Consider the following 19,306-nt stretch of genomic DNA (forward strand, 5'->3'; position numbering starts at 1 on the left):
ATAGCTATATGGTCAGGAATGCTGTTATAACTATGTAATTCAATTAGTTGCAATGCTCATCAGAAAAAACAGTAAAGAACATTCATCTCTTATATTCTATTAGTGAGTAAAATACCAAATGTAATAAATTAATTAAAAGATGAAGAGATTGAATATTGATTCAAATTTAGTTAAAACAAGCAGTAATACCCACAAGTCTTTGCTATCTCAAACAAGAACAGGTCTCCCTTTAATGTCATTCTCTATTTCTCTCCCTTTTTAGTATTTATCATAATCATATCTAAATAATTATTTATACAATTATGTCTTAATATCTATTATCTCTGCTAATTGTAAACTCCATAAAAGCAGAAAATATCTGGCATGTGTCTAAGAGGAATGAGGAAGGGAAGAAGAGGAAGGCAGGGAGACCAGCAGACAGGGAAGGAAGGAGAAAGGGGAGAATGGCTAGGTTTCTCTGAGGCTCACCGTCAACAGTGTGCTGGTAAACCAGGACTCTATTAAAAAAGGCGTTGATTTGTTTTGTTTGCCAATTTTCATGGTACAAATATTCCTGCCATGGCCAGTTTCAATTTACAGTGTGAAGCCACCGCAAGCCATGCTTGGGAGAGTTGCATAGAATCAGCTCTTAAAAACCAGAGGAGGAGCTCCAGCACAGCACAGAGACTCAAGTAAAACGGGGCTTTACCTGTATAATTAGAGTTTTATAAAAGAGTGACTTCAAAATGGTGATATCGTTGTTCTGCTTATCATAAAGTAATTCACAAATCATTTTTTTAATCCTCACTCGAGGATATGTTTTTATTGCTCTTAGACAGGAAGGGAGAAAGAGAAACATCAATCGGTTGCCTCCTATACATGCCCTGACCTGGGACTGAACCCACAAACTAGGTATGTACCTGATCAGGAAATGAACCTGCAACCTTTTTGGTGTGTGGGATGATTCTTCAACCAGCTGAGCCACCCGGCCAGGGCATAGTTCACAAATCTTATTAAGAATTCATATAATACTGAGTTGCACAGAAAGAAAGCAAAAGTCTTCTCTATAATCCCTTCACATTCTTCTTGTTTGTGTGTGTTTTTAATGTATGTAAAGCCCTTAGAACAATGCCATTTAGGGCTCAATCAGTATAAGCAATTATTAGTATTACCATCACTGTGGAGTCATATAGGTCTATCAGCCATTGTGACTATCTCACAGTAATCCATCATGTAGATGAAAGACTGATTATTCAATAATGTGACCTTTTTTTTTAAGATTATATTTATTTATTTTTAGAGAGGGGAAGGGAGGGAGAAAGAGAGGGAGAGACACATCAATGTGCCGTTGTATTTCGCGCACTCTCTGCTGGGCACCTGGTCTGCAACATAGGCCTGTGCCCTACACTGGGAATCGAACTGGTGACCCTTTGGTTCACAGGCCAGCACTCAATCCAGTGAGCCACACCAGCTAGGGCAATAATGGAACCTTCTTAGTAGTTCCTAAATATTTTAAAAAGTATCTGTTTATGCACATTTACAGTAGTTCCTTAGGGTTAATTTCCAACAACTACATTTCTTGATTAAAGTTTACGCAAATTTTAAAATTTGATAGTTTGGCATAGACACCTGAAAAAGTTCTATTAATTTATCCTACTACTAAAAGCAAATAAACATATCTATTTCCCTATAATCTGCAGAACTCTCAGGATTATCAATCTTTTTAATCCCCACTAATACATTATTTTTCAGACATGTTTTCTTTCATAAATTATCTGTGCATATGCTTTACCAATGTTTCTGTATATGTATTTTCTTATTTTTATGATTTCTCCATATTTTAAAGTATTAGCCTTCTAGCATATATACTGAAAAATTTTTCCTACAATCTCATTTGTCTTTTAAGTTTTATGTATGGCATCTTCTTATATACAAATATTTTTCAATTCTACAGTCATCGTTTTTTTCTCCTTGAATTTTCCATCGTTAAAGTCTCTACTACTTGTTATTTTCTAAACTTGAATATTTAATTTGTTGAGATTTATTTATTTTTAACTTTTTTAAAAATGGATTTGAGAGAGAGAGAGGAGGGGAGAAAGAGAGAGAAACATCAATTTGTTGTTCCATTTATTTAAGCATTCATCAGTTGCTTCCTGTATGTGCCCCTACTGGGGATCACACCCACAACCTTGGCATATTGAGATGACACTCTAACCAAATGAGCTACCTGGCCAGGGCTGGGATTTATTTTTTTGTGTGCTGTAAAATAGGGACTACCTTTATTTTTTCTAACTGAATCATCAATTAATCCAATACTATTTACAAAATGATTTCATTGTTTCCCCACTAATATAAAAATGCTAACATAATCATATACTGAATTTGCACATATACTGAGGTCTGTTTTGAAATACTAAACTTTTTTTTATTTCTGTAGTTTCTAATATATTTTCATATGCAAGAGGGACAGTTTCCCTTTATTTTATCCTTACAAATGAACTGGAGAATTAATATTGTCAAGGCCTAATATAATTTAATTGTTTTAGATTTCATAAAACATTTAAATTAGTTTTACTAGTTTATATACCTAGAAAGCATAGCCTATAGTCTGGTTATGTTGAAGGGAGAAACAGGAGATAAATGCATCAAAGCAGAGTAGACAGCATCTATTAAGTACCTAATTTGGGACAGGCCTTGTAATAAACTCTTTAGCTCAGTTAATCCTCAAAACACTGCAGTAAGATATTTATCTCTTCTTATTCTCATTTTGCAAACTAAAACACTGAGGTAATAAAATTAAGGTATTTTCTAAAGACACAGAAGGATTAAGTGATGGAATTGGGATTGAAACCCCGGACTCCTAAACCCAAATCCTGTATTCATAACCCAGTAGGATATACGGTGATTCAATTTTACTTTTATTGCAAATTTAAAATAAAATTTCGGCTTACCAAAATCTGAATTATTTCCTCAGGCCTTTTATCTTCAACTGGTATCCCATTTACCTCCCTAAGTTCATCACCAACATGAATCAGACCTGAGTAATAACAAATTTCAGTAGATCAGCAGTGTTACCCACAAAAGAAACTAATTTGCCATCGTGTCCACACTTAAAGCATTGTTTGCTTCCCTTAACAAATCTGAGGACTGGAAAGATCTTCATGCTTCTCTGGTTTCAGATTCCCTGTCTCTTCATATCAATGAATCAAAGACTATAAACAACATCATAATGCTGCAGAGAAATGACAATGGCATCTTGTGTCTAGAAATGCACATTATTTTCATCTTATAAAATAATTCTTACTTTTTTGAAAGGCTGCATGCTTTTAGTAGTACCTTTCAAGTTAGAAACACTGAAACAAGTCTTAGGGTAACTTGGAAGCCCATGCAAACTAGAAGAGTAGAGAGAGATTTCTTTCTCATTTATTAAAATAGGTTCCCACATGTTGACACAGAGGAAAATATCCTAGTTCTTGTTTTGTTGCATCACAACAAAAGATTATTATCCTCCTGGTTCTCTATTAAAAATATTACATATAAAATGCAACATTACTTGTCTACATTCACTTAACATTTAAACTCTTACCGCTTCGGTCTGCAGCCCCGCCTCTCATGATTCTCGCCACCACAATGGCCCCGGTCTGCTCATCCTTCTTAATGGTGGCTCCCTTTTAAGAAAAACAAAAATATGCTTGGGTAAATGTGTGTGTTGGGTGGTACAATGAGGGAGGAAGAAATAAGGAGATTTATCTGGAAAAAAATGAAAAAGCAACTACAAAAAAGTTAAAAGAATGAGGCCAAAGAAACAGACATCATACCCATGTGCCTTACAAGTGCTCATTACTAGGTACAGAATTTTCTACCATGCATATCATCTAAGGTTTAAAGAGCAAAATTTAAAGATTTTTGAGGTCTTCAACTTCTTCAACACCATGGAAAGTACAAATATTTTCTGTCCACTATAATACCTTGTATTTAAGTGCTATTTGTTTTTACTCTATTAAAGTATTTCCTCATTTCATTTCATCTTTAAAATACCCCACAAATCCCTGGCCAGATGGCTTAGTTAGTTGGAGCATCATCCCGCACACCACAAAGGCTGCAGGTTCAATCCCCAGGTAGGGCACATATCTAGGTTGCTGGTTCGATTCCCAGTTGGGGAACATACAGGAAGCAACGGATCAATGTTTCTCTCTCATATCAGTGTGGGTGTGTGTGCGTGTCTCTCTCTCACACTCACTCTCCCCACCCACTCTTTCTCTCTCTCCATCTTTCCCTCCCTCTCTCTATTCCTTCCTCCCTTCCTCTCTCTCTAAAATCAATAAAAATGTATCCTCAAGAGAAGATTTTAAAAATACCCCACAAAAAATGTAGACTACACAGAGAAAAGATAAAGTGAATAGAAAATGATTACATAAACTATAAAGCTCAGGTCATCTGACTTTTAGTTCAGTGGTCTTTCTATTACAATATTATAGTAAATGAACTCAGTGATGATAATAAATAAAACACATAAAACTCCAAAGTTAGTTTTATTTCTTACTCAAGGCTAATATAAACTAATGGAAGAAAGAACTTTTAGTCCACCGTTTTTATGGACTAGGATTGTTCCTAGTACAAACAGAGCTAACATTTTGGCGTAATATTAGGAAACAATTTCAAAAAGAATCCAGAAATTCTTCATTTATGGATGTTCAGAAGCAGATTAACTGAGTGTTGCTTTGTAAGAACATCAGGCTCAAAAGGTTACTTTGAACACCTTTTCATGACTTTCCCTTCCAAGAAACTGGCACCGGTTCAGTAAAGCCATTCTGTATTGCATCACAGGGCTTACAAAGCGCATTAGGTGGTGACAGAATTCACCCCAAAGAAGAAAGTAGAATTTTTCCCATGTGTTAATAAACACATTTGTATCACTAAAAAGTAGATATGTAAACAAAATTTAAAATCCATTTGTAGTAAGTATATTTTACATATGACGGCTATCAGAGACAAATCTCATAACAATAAAAATCAAATAATATGGTGATAGGAGGATTTTGTGGCATTTTTCATCACCTATACATGCATTCAAGCCAAAGACCTGAATAAGCATCTCTCCATGATCGTAAATTTTAGACTTACCAATTACTGGTATTTTCTGCTTTTAAACAGTTAACTTGTAGCCAAGATGACTGGAAATGTAATACTCTTAATAAAAATAATTAGTTTGGTTAGATCAACTTTCACTTCTCTTAACAATGTATCTCAAACTTTTCCACTCAAGCAAGCCTGAGAGTCTACTAATCTAATATCATGTATCCATACTTTACAGAGGAGAAATTGAATCTCAAATGGTTATAATTTGTCCAAAAATAGACAACTATTGTGCAGTGATGTTGGGACTTGTCTAAGGCAAATTAATCAGAATTGCTATTCTTGATCTTAATTACCATTCAATCCATTCACTCTGGGGCAACCTACTACCATATTTGTACTACGCCAGGTCCTAACCCCATTGGAATAAAAAGGAGGGTACTGGCTGACAGCAGGGTGCATGGAAAAACATCAGGTCATTTCATTAAACAACCCAAATGTTCCCTTACAAACCACTACTACCTTAAACCCGGCCATCCTACTCCTGGACTCAGAGAGAGGCTCAGACCTCCAACATGACTGCTTAGAAATTATTGACAAAGTTTATTCCAGCAGACCGTACCTACTGGACCAGCTGCTGACAGAACCTGGCTGGAGATTATATACAGATGGGAGCAGCGTCATGGAAAATGGTCAACAGCGAGGTAGTCACCACAAACAAGGTAACAGAAGCCCAGGCTCTTGCTGCAGGAACCTTGGCACAAAGGGCTCAACTGATAGCTCTCACCTTAGAATTATCCCAGGGACGGAATGTTAACTTCTACACTGACTATAAATATGCCTTCATGGTAGTCCATGCCCGTGGGGCAATATGGAAACAAAGAGGGCTCTTTACCTCAGGCAATATGGGTATCAAACAGGAACCTGAAGGAATAAGGATACCAAACACACCAAAGGTATTTTTAAATTGCTAGAGGCAGTGGATCTGCCGAACCAGGTTGCTATAATGCACCATCCAGGACACCAAAAGGGCAGCCCCCAAACAAGCCAGGGAAACCAATCTGTCGGTAAAGCAGCAAGACAAGCGCGGACGGCTGCCACTTCTTGCTCTTTAATTCCCCACCTAGACATAAAATTCCTTTAGGAAAGGAGCAGTACCTCCCAAAGCTAATTGACAACGTTACTTTTTAGTTTATTATTATTTTTTGACAGTTACTATACTTTATGCTCATGCTAGCACTTACGGCACCTTTGAATTGATCAAAATAAAAATATATTTCATATGGCAGATGCACAGAATCCACCAAGAATTACTTTATGGTGCTAGGCCCTGAGATAGCTCTTTGTACATCCAATGTGAGTACCACCTATTCTTACTATATTACTTCAAAAATATAAACCATGAGCTTTTTAAGTTACCAGCATAGAGTTGTGCTGTTGTGTTTTCTTTCTTAAGATTTTATTTATTTCTTTAGAGAGAGGAAAGGAGGAAGAAAGAAGAGAAAAACATCAATGTGTGAGAGATATACACATCAGTTGCCTCTCACACACCCCCAACTGGGGACGTGGCCTGAAACCCAGGCACGTGCCATGACTGGGAATCAAACAGGTGACTCTTCAGTTCACAGACCACTCAATCCACTGAGCCACACCAGCCAGGGCACCAGCATAGAGTTATAATCACAGATGAAAAGCAGGAAAGTACAACCTAAATTAAACAATCTTAACTAGGAACGCAGGGGGCCTAGGATATCCATGGATGAACTTTGGGGGCTCTATAAATCCCTTTACATAATATCCAAGTTTATATGTACATTTTTCCGTGCACGAGTGTCCAATACATTTATCAATATACCAATGTTGACCTTAAACAAGAGAAAAAAGTAACCAAAGGGGAAAAGTGTAAAGACACAATATGTCATAGAAGAAAAAAATAGTATTTAAAAATAAAGAGCCAAGTTTGCATCTTGATTCTACCACCCTTTAGCTGCCATACCTTGGGTAAGTGGCTTCATTTCTCTGAATATTAGTTTGCTGGCCTGTAAAAAGAAAAGCTATGATCCTCATACCAATTATGAGGAAAGGATGTAATGTATGTAAAATACTTAACATAGAACCCAGCAACTATTATGTTATCAATTGCTATTTGCTTTAAAAACACAGAAATGCCTTAATTAGAAAAAAACATTTAAAAATCAAATACTAGATGATGAAATTTATTTTTCTTTTGAATGTGGTTTTATAAAAATAGGGATACACTTTGTATTTATTTCCTATGGCTGCTATAATAAATGACCACCAATTTAGTGGCTTAAAACAATACAAAGGCCAAAATGGATATTACAGGGCTAAAAAGTTGTCAGCAAGGCTGCATTCTTCTGGAGGATCTAAGAGAAAATCTGGTCCTTGCCTTTCCTATTTTCTAGAAGCTTCTGTCATTCCTGGCTCACAGCCACATCACTCCAACCTCTGCTTCCATCATAGCACCCCCTTCTGTTCTCTGAGGGCCCTCCTGCCGCCTTCTCTTACTTTAATACGAACCCTTGTGATAAGATCGGGACCACCAAATAATCCAGAATAATCTCCCCATTCAAAACCCTGAACTAACCATGGAAAGTGCCTTTTGCATGTAAGGTGGCATAGTCACAGGTTCTGAGGTTTAGGACATGACATCACTGTGGACTGAGGGTGGGGGATATTATTTTGCCTACCATAGACCTCTTGACATAATTCGTCATTATATAAATTCTGGTGCTAAAATAAATGCTTATATTTATATTTTTAAACATCAAACACTTGAATAACTTCTCCTCCTTACTTTAAAATAAATCAGCTTTCTAGAAAAGCCATAAGCAATTATTTTTAGTTGCACCATTTAATCTCAAATCATCTGTGACTGGTGCATGTTATGCTTTCTTTTATAAATGTCAACAATTCATATTTTAAAATTATTACTATTTATAACCAACAGAATGCCTGTCATTTCATTTGCCTTCATTTTCATTTTCCTAAATCATATTCTTTAGACATAAATGTTCCATTTATTTGAAATTCAGTTTAAGGGCACAGAGAAAGTATATTTTAAAGAGAAGAATATATGGAATGTCCCCATCAGATGTGGCTTTACTATGATATCTACTTATATCTGGGCACCACATGTAGACAAAAACTTACCAGTGGTTCTCTATTTTTGACCAGGCGGATGATTTTTACTGAATCTTCCTCATCATCAATATCATCAGGCATAGGAGGCAATACTGGATCGTAATTCTTCTGAGCCACAGTGTCATGCACAGAGAGCAAAGCCTAGCAAAGTCCAAGGTTGATTAAAAAATTAATCAAATATAAAACCCCAAACCCATAAAGCTATAAAGAAAAAGAAATTGGCGTTATAATTTTGATGTAACAATGGTAATAAGGCAACTACTTGAAAAGGAGCCTCTCACAAACAAGAACCATGTAAAAGAGCAAAAGGCATGTCCATTTAGCTACCAGCCTGTCCCCAATGACATAAATATATGACAAGAATCAGCCTAAAACATTTTCTAGTCTGTATATTCTCTGGTTCGCCCTTACAAGGATGGCAGTTGGGGGCAGGCATGGGGAAGTGTTCTTTTGAAAGAAGGGAGAAAAGACTATAGATATACTGTTAATGAAACAACAGGAGTCTGAGACAACTATACACTTTTTCTTTCCTACTATTACCAGGAAACACAAAAAGAACTGATCAATACAATTGTTTAGTTTTCATTCTTTTGTTTTCTCTTTAAGTTTTAGTGTAATAGATGACTAGTATGTGTAGAAAAGGATAAAATGTTAAGTATTTCTAGTCTTGACAATTATGGTGATAAGATGCCAAAAAACACTGTCACATTGTCCTTGTAAGACCAAAGATGAGAAAACCATTGTAACCCTTACAAGTCATTACTCAGTATTTCAGGTGAGCAGGCCTAGACTTTTAACTAACTTGTTCCCTACCAGCAATGCCATGGTCATAAATTTCTCTACTCAGAAGCCTAGAAATCAACCTTGAAATCTCTTCTCTCATCTACACTTCCAACATCCAATCCATATCCTGTTAAATCTACTTCCAAAATGTATGCTAACATTTGTTATCTTCTCTCTAGACCAAATTTGGCAAACTATGCCACCTGCTTCTGTAAATGGAGCTGTTGGAACACAGCTCATTCATTTATGTGTCCTTGATAGCCATTCTCACGCTCCAACAGCAACAGTGAGTAGAAACAACAGGTACTTTTTATATAAAAATTCAGCAGACTCCTGCGCTTGGATCACTGATGACATCACTTTTTTACCTGGAGTATTGCAGTAGCTTTGAAATAGTCCAACTGCATTCACCTTTGGCTCATTTTCAGAGCCATGACTCACAGTGTAGCCAAAGTAATTATTTTATTTATTTTTAGAGAGACAGGGAAGGGAGGGAGGAAGAGAGGAAGAGAAACATCAACATGTGAGATGTGTGAGAGATACATCAACCAGGCGACTGGGACCCAGTCAACACCATGGGCATGTGCCCTAATCAGGAATCAAACCACCAACCTTTTGGGTCGCAGGCCGGCGCTCAATCCACTGAGCCCCACCAGTCAGGGCAAAGTAATTATTTTAAAACAGATCAAATCACATAACAAGCCTGCTACCCACTGATCTTGGGATGAAGATCAAACTCTTGAGCATGTCCCAGTCTTACATTCCTCTCTAATCTTACCTTATCCTCTTCTCCCACAGTTCAAATAACTCTTTCTCAGAAAGACCTGGCCAAACAATCCAATACAGACGCAGATCCCCCTTCAGTAGCTTGATTTTTACAGTACCTCCTTTGCCTTTATACATGTTCATAACTTACAACCATACATGCATATGTTTAACATTTGCTAGCTACTGAAATAGAAGTGCAAAGACAGCAAAGAAATGGTGTCTATTTATTAAGCTTTTTTATTGACTCTAACATACACATAGTAAAGTACACAACTTGTAAGCATATAGCAGAAATTTTCAAAAATTAATATTCCCATGTAAATATCCCCAAAACAGGGAATACAGCTCTAACTGAACCCCAGAATCCCTCAATTATGCTCCTAATTACCCTGGCCTCTAGTCCCTTGAAGGTGGTAGTTTTGCCTCTATTTAAATACTGCATAAGTATTTATAGAATTATAAGTGCATATTCATTTTGCCCCAAGAGTAAATTGTTGAGATTCATCCATGCTGCTACTGGTAACAGCAGTCATTCATTTTTCATTGCTATGTAGCATTACAACATATGAATACTTCCACAGTTTCTTTATCCATGAAGCCTGTAATTGACAGGCATTTAGATTGTTTCCATTTCCTGACTATCATAAACAATGCTGTTATAAATATTTCATGTCTTTTGACACATATATGTGTATTTGTATGTATAATTTGGTTAAGTATATTAAAGAGTGGAATCTCTAGGTCATGAATTATAAGTACAGTCAACATTCGTAGATGAAGTTTTCCCAATTATAACCTCACGAACAGCTTATGCAAGTTCTAGATGCATCACATAATTCCCACATTTTATGTTATTAGTTTAAATTTGGCCATTTTGTGTGTGCATGGGTATCTTCTTGTGGTTAAAATTTCATTTTTCTTACAGCTAGTGATAATGAAAACCTTTCCTTATGTTTTCTCGGATATGAGTATCATCTTTTGTGGGATGCTGGTTCACAATTATTATACATTTTTCTATTCCATACTTTTCTTATTAATTGTAAGAATTCTGTTGGATATGCATGATACAAATATATCTTCCCATGTGGTAACCGGCACTTTCACTTTTGTATTAGTGTTTTTTGATGCACAGAGGATGCTAATTTTAATGAGCCTAATTAATATTTTTTCCTTTATGGTTGGAGCTTTTTGTAGCAAATCAGAGTTTCAAAGGGAAAGAATTAACAGCATCAAGATAATGAAATATCCAAAGAGACAATGATGGCAAATATTTGAAGAATGATAAGAGACAGGGTCTGAATATTCAGGAAGCCCAATATATCCTTTATTAACCAGGAAAAATAAAAAGAAACCCAGGCTTGTATACATCATAGTGAAACAGCATAATGCCAAAGACAAAGAGAAGATCTTCAAAACATCACAGAGAAAAAAGATCATCACAAAGGAAAAAAAATTTGATTGAGAGCGGATTGATCAGCAGCAGTAATGGAAACTAGAAAATTATTAAAATACCTTGAAAGAACTTAGAAAAAAATAATAGCCAGCCCAGAATTATATAACCAGCAAAAGTATCATTCAAGAATGAGGATGTGGGCCAAGATGAAGTTAACAGAGATCTACTAGAAAAAAATTTAAATAAAAAAGGATAATGCAACAATGGCTTTCAAAGACACTGGATAGAGGAAGGATAGTTACCACTGAGAGACAAGAAACAAACATGAGCCCTAGGAATGCTGCAGGTTAGTACCTAGAGAGAGTTTCCTGACTGTGTTGGGAGAAGAAGCCAGGCAGGACTCAGTGGTCTCCCAAGGTTGAGAACATGGAGCTGGGAACCCAGGGAGGTTAAGGGTTAAAATTTTCAGGGAAGAGTATGGGAGAGAAGAGAACTGCGCAGAGATAGAGCTCTGAAGATCTGCAGGAGGTTAGCCCAAAGCCTTTAGCCAAGTACTTAGCCAAGGCTTGCATAAAATAAAACTATGAGAAAGGACAGAGCAGTAGTTCTTAACTGGGGGCATTTTTACTCCCCTGGGGTCATTTGGAAGTATTTAGAGATACAGCCATACCTCGGTACTCATCAGCTTCAGAACGCATCAAACCCTGTACTCACAACATTTCAATGAGAAAAAAATGTTTCAGCACTCGGTGCTTGTCCAGGACTCATCACACTTGCTAGAACTTATAAGAATCAACCACCTGCAATAGAAAATGCTTCATCACTCGTTGCTTGCTGGTACTCATGGGTTTCAGCACTCGTCATGAGTTCCGGAACAAATTAACAATGAGTACTGAAGTACCACTGTATTTTTGATTTGTCACAATTTGGAGGATGCTACTGACATCTAGTGCACAGAGGCCAGGGATAATTCTAATCACCTAATAGCATGTAGGAAAGTCCCTTCTCCCAACAAATAATTATCCAACCCCCCAAAGTAGGTTTCCCCCTATATCCCAAAGTAGGGCATTCCTGTGAAAACTTTTATAAGCCTAAACAGCATAAAAAAATGCCAACTGCCACTAGTTGCTATAAAAAAAACTGATGAGTGTTCCCACACCCCAAAAATAACTATCCAAAATGAAATACAAAGATAAAATATAGTGAAAAACTGTGAAAAGAACATTATTGGCCTGTAGGACAATTTCAATGGCCTAACATTTATGCATAATTGGCATCTCCAAAGAAAGAAGGGGTGCTAAAAAATATCTGAAGAAATACAGCAGCAAATACTGCAGACTTGAGGAAAAAAGCAACATGTTCAAGAAGCTCAATGCATCTAACCACACGAAACATAAAAGAAGTAATACCAAATTACTTAAAACAAGTGATAAAGAGGAAATTTGAAAGTCATCCAAAGGAAAAGAGGACATTATCCATAAAAGAGAAAAAGATTAAAATGACAACATTTCTCATCAGAAACAATGTAAGTTTCAAGACAATGGAGCAACATCTAGAAAATACCCAAAGAAAAATATTGTCAACCTAAAATTCTATACCTAGTAAAAAAAAAAAAAAAAAAAACACAAAAAACAAACCTTTAAGAAATGAAGGGATATTGAAGACTTTTTAGATACACAAAAGCTGAAGAAATTCACCAGCAGATTTGTATTCTAAAAAAAAAGTATAATAAATCTTTCAGCCAGGAAGAATGACAGCAGATAGGACTATGGATCCATTCAGAGGAATGAAGAACACCAGAAATACCCACCATCTAGGTATCTATGTTAACTATCTTACATATACACAGTAAAAATAATAGAGATAGCTAATGAACATATTTTAAAATAAAGTGATTATTATATCATTAGGCAATAATAAGAACACCAGCTATGTTCTTTTTTAGTTTTGTATTGATTTCCATGTTTGGATTCCAAAATACACTTTTAAGATTTGTAGATATCAAGTTTCTAATTTTTAGTAGCTTTGTTTTATAACTGTTTTTGGTTAAATGACATTTCTGTTTTGGACAACTAAAAGTAACCTTGTAGTCCATTTTCCTATTTTATCTGTGGTAACCTTATCCTTCACTATTTTAAGATTTTCCTTTCAAAAGGCAATACCTAAATGAAAATTGTGTTTCCATGGGCCATAACTACCAATCACAACTGATGGGTTTACCTGTCCCTCAGACAAATCTGCAGGAAATAGAGCACTAGGACTTGCAACACATCAGGCTCACAACCTCTCATTGCCTTGGACTCCCTGAAATCAACTCTGTTCTAAGTATCTGTCAGGTCCACAGAATTAAGTATCTAACTCATAAGGTGACTGATTTATTCCTCCAGAAGGAAGCTTAACCTCCCTTTTAGCATGTTTTAATGAAATGTCGTCCATTCTACATGTATTCCAGCAACGAGTAATTTCTTACAAGTATTTTAGAAAGCTAAAAAATTTCAACATATCTTATTTTATTGTCTTTTACAAATCTGCCAAATTCCCCCTGACTTCCTAACTAATAATACCCTGTTCTTGAGACAATACCACTTCACTGTTTTATCAAAAATAAGCCACAGAACAGTGGTGCCTCACAGAGCTTGACTTATCTTTAATGTGACAATTTGATGCCTAGTAATAGTTCTTAACATATTAATGACTTCCTTTGCTTCCCCTAGAAACAAAGTCTTTGCAGAGATCAATTTCCCTCCATCAGTGTCCCTAAATGCCACCAACATTCTATTATATCTGTTTGGGCCTATTGCTATTCAGTACTGTTTTCCTTTTCTCATCACCTATTGTTTCTTTTAGACTTTATTTTTTCTTGGACTTTAAGATTTGAACAGTAAGACTAGATTTTGTAGGCATTTTTAAGTAGAAGAATACTTGGTTTTGTATATAGCAACTGACCAATCAATTCTCAGATTGAAAGAACGGGTGCAATACTCAAATCTCTGACAGTCCTCAGATGAGTCTATTGTTACAGAATGACAAGTCATTTTCTAACTATTCAAAACCTGAGGGCAAACAAGTTATACAGGAAAAGTGTTGGCATATACAGGATGGGGTAAAAGTAGGTTTAAGTTGTTTGTATGGCAAATAATATAGTAATTAATAAATTAGAATGCAAGAATAAACTCTTGTGTTTCATGTACTCACAACTGTAAATCTACTTTCACCCTATCCTGTATTCTAGTGGTGATTAACTAGCAAAACTAAGAAACATATGCATTAATTAAACAAGGTTTGAGAGGACAAAGGAAAAAAGAACCTTCTTGTGCTATTGAAAGCACTGTTCACTGAGAGAAACTGTCTAGATTATTGTTAAGGACAAGATGGCAATAACTATCAAAATTTTAAATTTAACCCAACAATTTACTGACCAAACAAAATTCTGTAATATACAAAAGATGTTTTTGTTTAAGATATCGTGTATCTAGATAAGGCAGAAACACAGAAGCAACAGAAATGTCCACCTCTAAGGGATGTTAAATAGATAATTATGTTGCTTCAAAGAGAAGTCCAAAATATCCAAATGTTGAAAGTCCATAAAACAAAACAGAGAAACAGTAAATAGTACATCCTATTATCCTATTTATAATTGGGAAAAATGTATGTTATATTTATGTATACCAAAAGGAATGAACAGTAATGTAGCCAATTAACAGTGGTCATAAGTAAAGGCATGTGAACAAATGTTAAGTTCATAGAAAAAATAAAAAATCATTAAACATCAAAAAGAATGCTCATCTTCACTAATAAAGCAATGAAGATAGGGGCTTCTACATCTCTATAGTTTGAATTAAAAATATAATTATGTATTATCACATAAGTTTTTCTGTGTATTTTCAAAAGTACTTCCTAAAAGATAAAATTACAGTAATTAACTATCAACTTACTAAGACAAGTATCATAATTGTTTATATAAATATTCTTTCTAACCTCACTGATGAATTTTTTTAACTTTTACTTTGTGTGTGTGTGTGTGTGTGTGTGTGTGTACCTAAAGTTGTGAATGTTTTTCTCTATCCCATGATTATTGTTTAATTTTTTATACTTAATCTTCAATCTATTCTAGTAAGAATAGTTCTAGTAAGGGGAGTTTCTTGCTTTTTCCCAACGGTTAGCCACTTGCCTCAACACCATGCTTTGAAGTTATATCCAACGCCAGCTACCCTCCACTTCCTTTCACCCACCTCAGTCATTAAGGCAACAACTATGTTTCACCTGAATTATTTCTGAAAGCTCCCAGCTGGTCTCCCTCCCTCCAGTGTCCCATTCCTCCCATCTTATCACCACTGCCCCACCCCAGGTAACCATTCCGCATATTCCATATAGAGTGATTATGTCACTTGCCTATTTAAATACTGCTTTCAATGACTTTCCACTGTCCTTAGGATAAAATTCAGACTTTTTAAAAAGACTTTTTTAGGGTGATCACATAATTTATCATCTAAATAAATAACTGAAGTTGAAAGGGGACTATTAATAATAATGCTGCAACTACAGGTACACACCAGACCCATCCCAGGCAAACCTGGATGCGCATGCCCCCACCCCCCAGCAGAGCCTCTGCTCTCTAGCTTGAAACTTTTGCCCCTCCTCTTTCCCAAACTACTGTTCAGCCAAACTGAACGTATCTTACAGCCTAGAACTTGACAAGTTATTTTCTTTCTGAGATTTCACACACTATTCACTTAAAACATTTTTCACCTCCCACCCCCAGCTCCTTTCTCTCTCCTCTTCCCGCTTTGGTTACCTCACACTCAACCTTCAGGTCTCAACTTATATACACGTCCTCTGGGAAGTTTCCTTCCACCAGTTCTCTGTGTTCCACATTATTTCCAATGTGCTCCCTTTTTTTACCCAACATTTCTCCTATCATCTTCATTAATATATACATCTTCTGTAAGTTGTACCTATAGGGCCTATCAAATAAGTACACAAGAATAAATGAATGAAGATCCAACTCCAATGACACGAATTACTTGAGGAAGTGATAAAATTTTTCAAAAAGTTGGCCAACCTGTAGGATACATATATTACCTTCCCATAGTGGCCACATAATTGGTTGCATATTATCTATTGTGTTTAAAAAAGTCATTATTACCTCCCCATAGTGGCTACATAATGGTTGCATATTATCTCTTGTATTTAAAAATGTCACTATTACTTTGGAGGTTCATCTCAGATTTCTTTTCAGTGTTACAAATATTTAAAATGAAACAGCAATCTTTAAAAGTAAATAATTACTTTCTTTGTCCACTAAAAAAATGACAATATTCAAATTACTACCCCAAAATTCATTTTTCATATTTTAACTGCTAGTTCAACTAACAATTCATGTATACATATCATATTCTACTGTACCTTCCTTCTGCTTTAAAAAAAAAGAAAGGAAATATTTTAGTTTATTCCCAGGACAAAAAGGAGTAGTTAATCATATTCTAAAATAGTCTAAAACTTATTTTGGAGCTACCCTTACTAAATTAATACCTATAAAACTGATATTCAAACTGACAATGATTAATATAACTGGTTTCAAGGAAAATAATGTTAAATGTTAGGTCAAAAGGGGAAGAAAGTTATTTTCTTCCCAAGACTGGCCAACTAGAAAAAAGCAGCAATGTCACGCGCCTAGGATCTTACTCACTTTCTACAAATTATTTCATGCTGACTTCTAAGCCATTCTTTAGTCACATTGCTATATAAATATGAAAAATAAATAAAATCATTCATCTAAAAGATTTCTGTCATAATAAAGTTTAAGTATTTAGTTATAAAGTTTTATCCAATGATAGAGCATAATACCATCTAAAATCATACCTCCCTCTCTGGCCAAATATCAGTTTCCACTCAGTATAATCCTTTTATTATTTCATTTCAAACACCCTTGAATAGAATACCAAAATCATGTTTTGTTTTGGTCAGAAATTTCTAATGCTTAAGCCAAGATATTAATACTCAATAGGGAGTGTAACAGGCTGCTCATAGGCTAACCTTACCACGCTAAGTTTAATATTAACTTCTTGTGTGCAGTCTAGGACTAAATGAAGAAATTTTAAGGGCATTCTCTGTCTATGAGTCTCCTTCTCTGAGCGCTTAACCTTTCCACACATTTTACCTTTAATATCAAGCAACTATTTTACTCTAGTAAGATCTTTATTTTTTTTTGTTCTATTAATTTTTAATTGTATTTTCCCACTACCATTTTGTCCTCTTATGTCCCCCTCCTCACCACAATCACCACGTTGTTGTCCATAAGTCCTTTGTCCTTTCTGCTCAATCCCTCCTTATCCTTTTAGAACTAAAATTTAACCAACCTTTTCTGTACCATTACAAGTCAATTGCTCTCATATTAGTAATCATAGTCCATTTACCCTTTATAGCAATATATAATATATTCATGTACTTATACTTACCTTCAGGGATTAGAAACTATAGTCCATGCATGTCTCCATTTTATCTTTTATTTAATACTATCTTTCTTTTTTTGACTAGTAATTCAAGACATGTATAGCACAGTCCCAATGGAGATTTTTCAAGAAAGTTAGAAGCCGGTTATTGCATCAAGGCATAAATTTTCATCCAACAGTCTATATATGCTTACTGGAAATCATCATAACTAATCATTTTAATCATATAATTATGTAATTCAAATATAATTTTGACTCATGAACAATATTTTACATACAAATGCAGTAAAATCAAATCCGAAATGTATAGATTTTTAGGATTTAGTACACTTAAGACCTTAGAAATAACAGAAAAATTTCAAAATACCTTCTGTTGACTAATCACATTTAGAGGGAAAATACTAAGTGATAAACATGGCAGGAAAATGGCAAGGAGAATTAAAATCCATCTACCAACATTTTGGTGGTATTCGCACTGGAAAATTGCTCTGCTCTGGAAAATGGTAGGATATATTAAAACATGAATTGCTAAAGGGACAGGAGATAGGAGGAGAAAGTGTGAGGAAGAAGAGAAACGTTAAAATGATTACAGAAAAACAGATATAGTTGTCAAATATACTGGAATACCATTAACTAGCCAAGTAAAATGAACATAACCCAAATCACTAATATGTTCTGTATTCTGTACTCACAACTTCATTTAAGAACAAAATAACCTTGAAGCCACATTATATCTTTCAATTTAAATTCAGGGTTTCCCAATTAAAATATTTTATAATTTGTCACAAGATTATCATCAAAAGCTCAACTCTTTTTCCTTAATGAGTTTAGGCTATTAACATACTATGCCCTTATTGAAAATAAATTTCCCTGAAAACTGAAGCTCAAAACAAAATTCATCTGAAGTCTCAAAAAGTGGCCCTTTTGGAAGATATTTATTGCATGTCCTCACCTTCACATTGGGTTTTGACAGTAGTTTCAACAGCTCTCTGATCTCACTACTTAATGGCTTGTTCTGAAGCTCTTCAGCCAGCTGCAAGAGAAATCACATTGACATAAAAAACATTTAATAAGAGCATTGTGTAGTTCCATGTGTGACCACTAAAAATCTACCTTGCGACCGTCCAGTGATTAAGAACAAGTCAGCCTGCAAGAAAACAGAGTATCCATCACTACTCTTCTTTTCAGGCCTTGGTAGCCCAGATCGCAGCCCAGCCTCTTGGCTGAGCACAGCCCAAGGAATCACATCAGCCAGATCCCCTGATTTATTGCAATGAGGGCGAACCCCAGCACTTCATCTACCAAATGGCCTTTTGCATGCAGACAAAGGACTACTTGTAAAAAGGACGGGATTAAACTTTGACACTATTTTAAAAAAAGAGAAAAAGAAAAAAGGAAGAAAGAAAGAAAAAGCTCTGAATGAGGTGGTGAAATCCACAAGGTTTCCAAAAACCCACAGTAGCTTGCTGTTTAGAGTTGGGGTAAAAAGAACTAGAATGCCTCTAACAGGGCAAAGGTCCAAACCTTTTATTATGTTTACCTACACAGACTAAGGAGTCTGTTAAATATAAACCAGGTTAACCATAAAATGACTTATAATAAGTTGACCACTACTCCGGTACCAAAAATGCTGAGTGTGTTCTACTAAAATGATCAAGAATTCCTATTTGGGCCCTGGACGAGTAGTTCA

General features: G+C 35.5%; 1 protein-coding gene across 3 annotated transcripts in view; it reads right to left on the minus strand.

Moving 5' to 3' along the window:
• The window catches only part of MPP7 (MAGUK p55 scaffold protein 7), a 247,737-nt gene that overhangs the window by 81,137 nt on the left and 147,294 nt on the right, over window positions 1–19,306 (minus strand). For all 3 annotated transcript variants that reach the window (XM_054592269.1, XM_054592278.1, XM_054592262.1), the window contains exons 5-8: window positions 18,569–18,649; window positions 8,230–8,361; window positions 3,566–3,647; window positions 2,931–3,016 (exon numbers count right to left, since the gene is read on the minus strand). In XM_054592269.1, coding sequence (XP_054448244.1) covers window positions 2,931–3,016; window positions 3,566–3,647; window positions 8,230–8,361; window positions 18,569–18,649 — 381 coding nt within the window. The remainder of the gene's footprint in view (window positions 1–2,930; window positions 3,017–3,565; window positions 3,648–8,229; window positions 8,362–18,568; window positions 18,650–19,306) is intronic.

The sequence above is a fragment of the Pteronotus mesoamericanus genome, unplaced genomic scaffold (genome assembly GCF_021234165.1).
Source record: "Pteronotus mesoamericanus isolate MK-2021 breed Mesoamerican mustached bat unplaced genomic scaffold, CSHL_Meso_final contig_130, whole genome shotgun sequence".
In the NCBI taxonomy this organism is placed as follows: domain Eukaryota; kingdom Metazoa; phylum Chordata; class Mammalia; order Chiroptera; family Mormoopidae; genus Pteronotus; species Pteronotus mesoamericanus.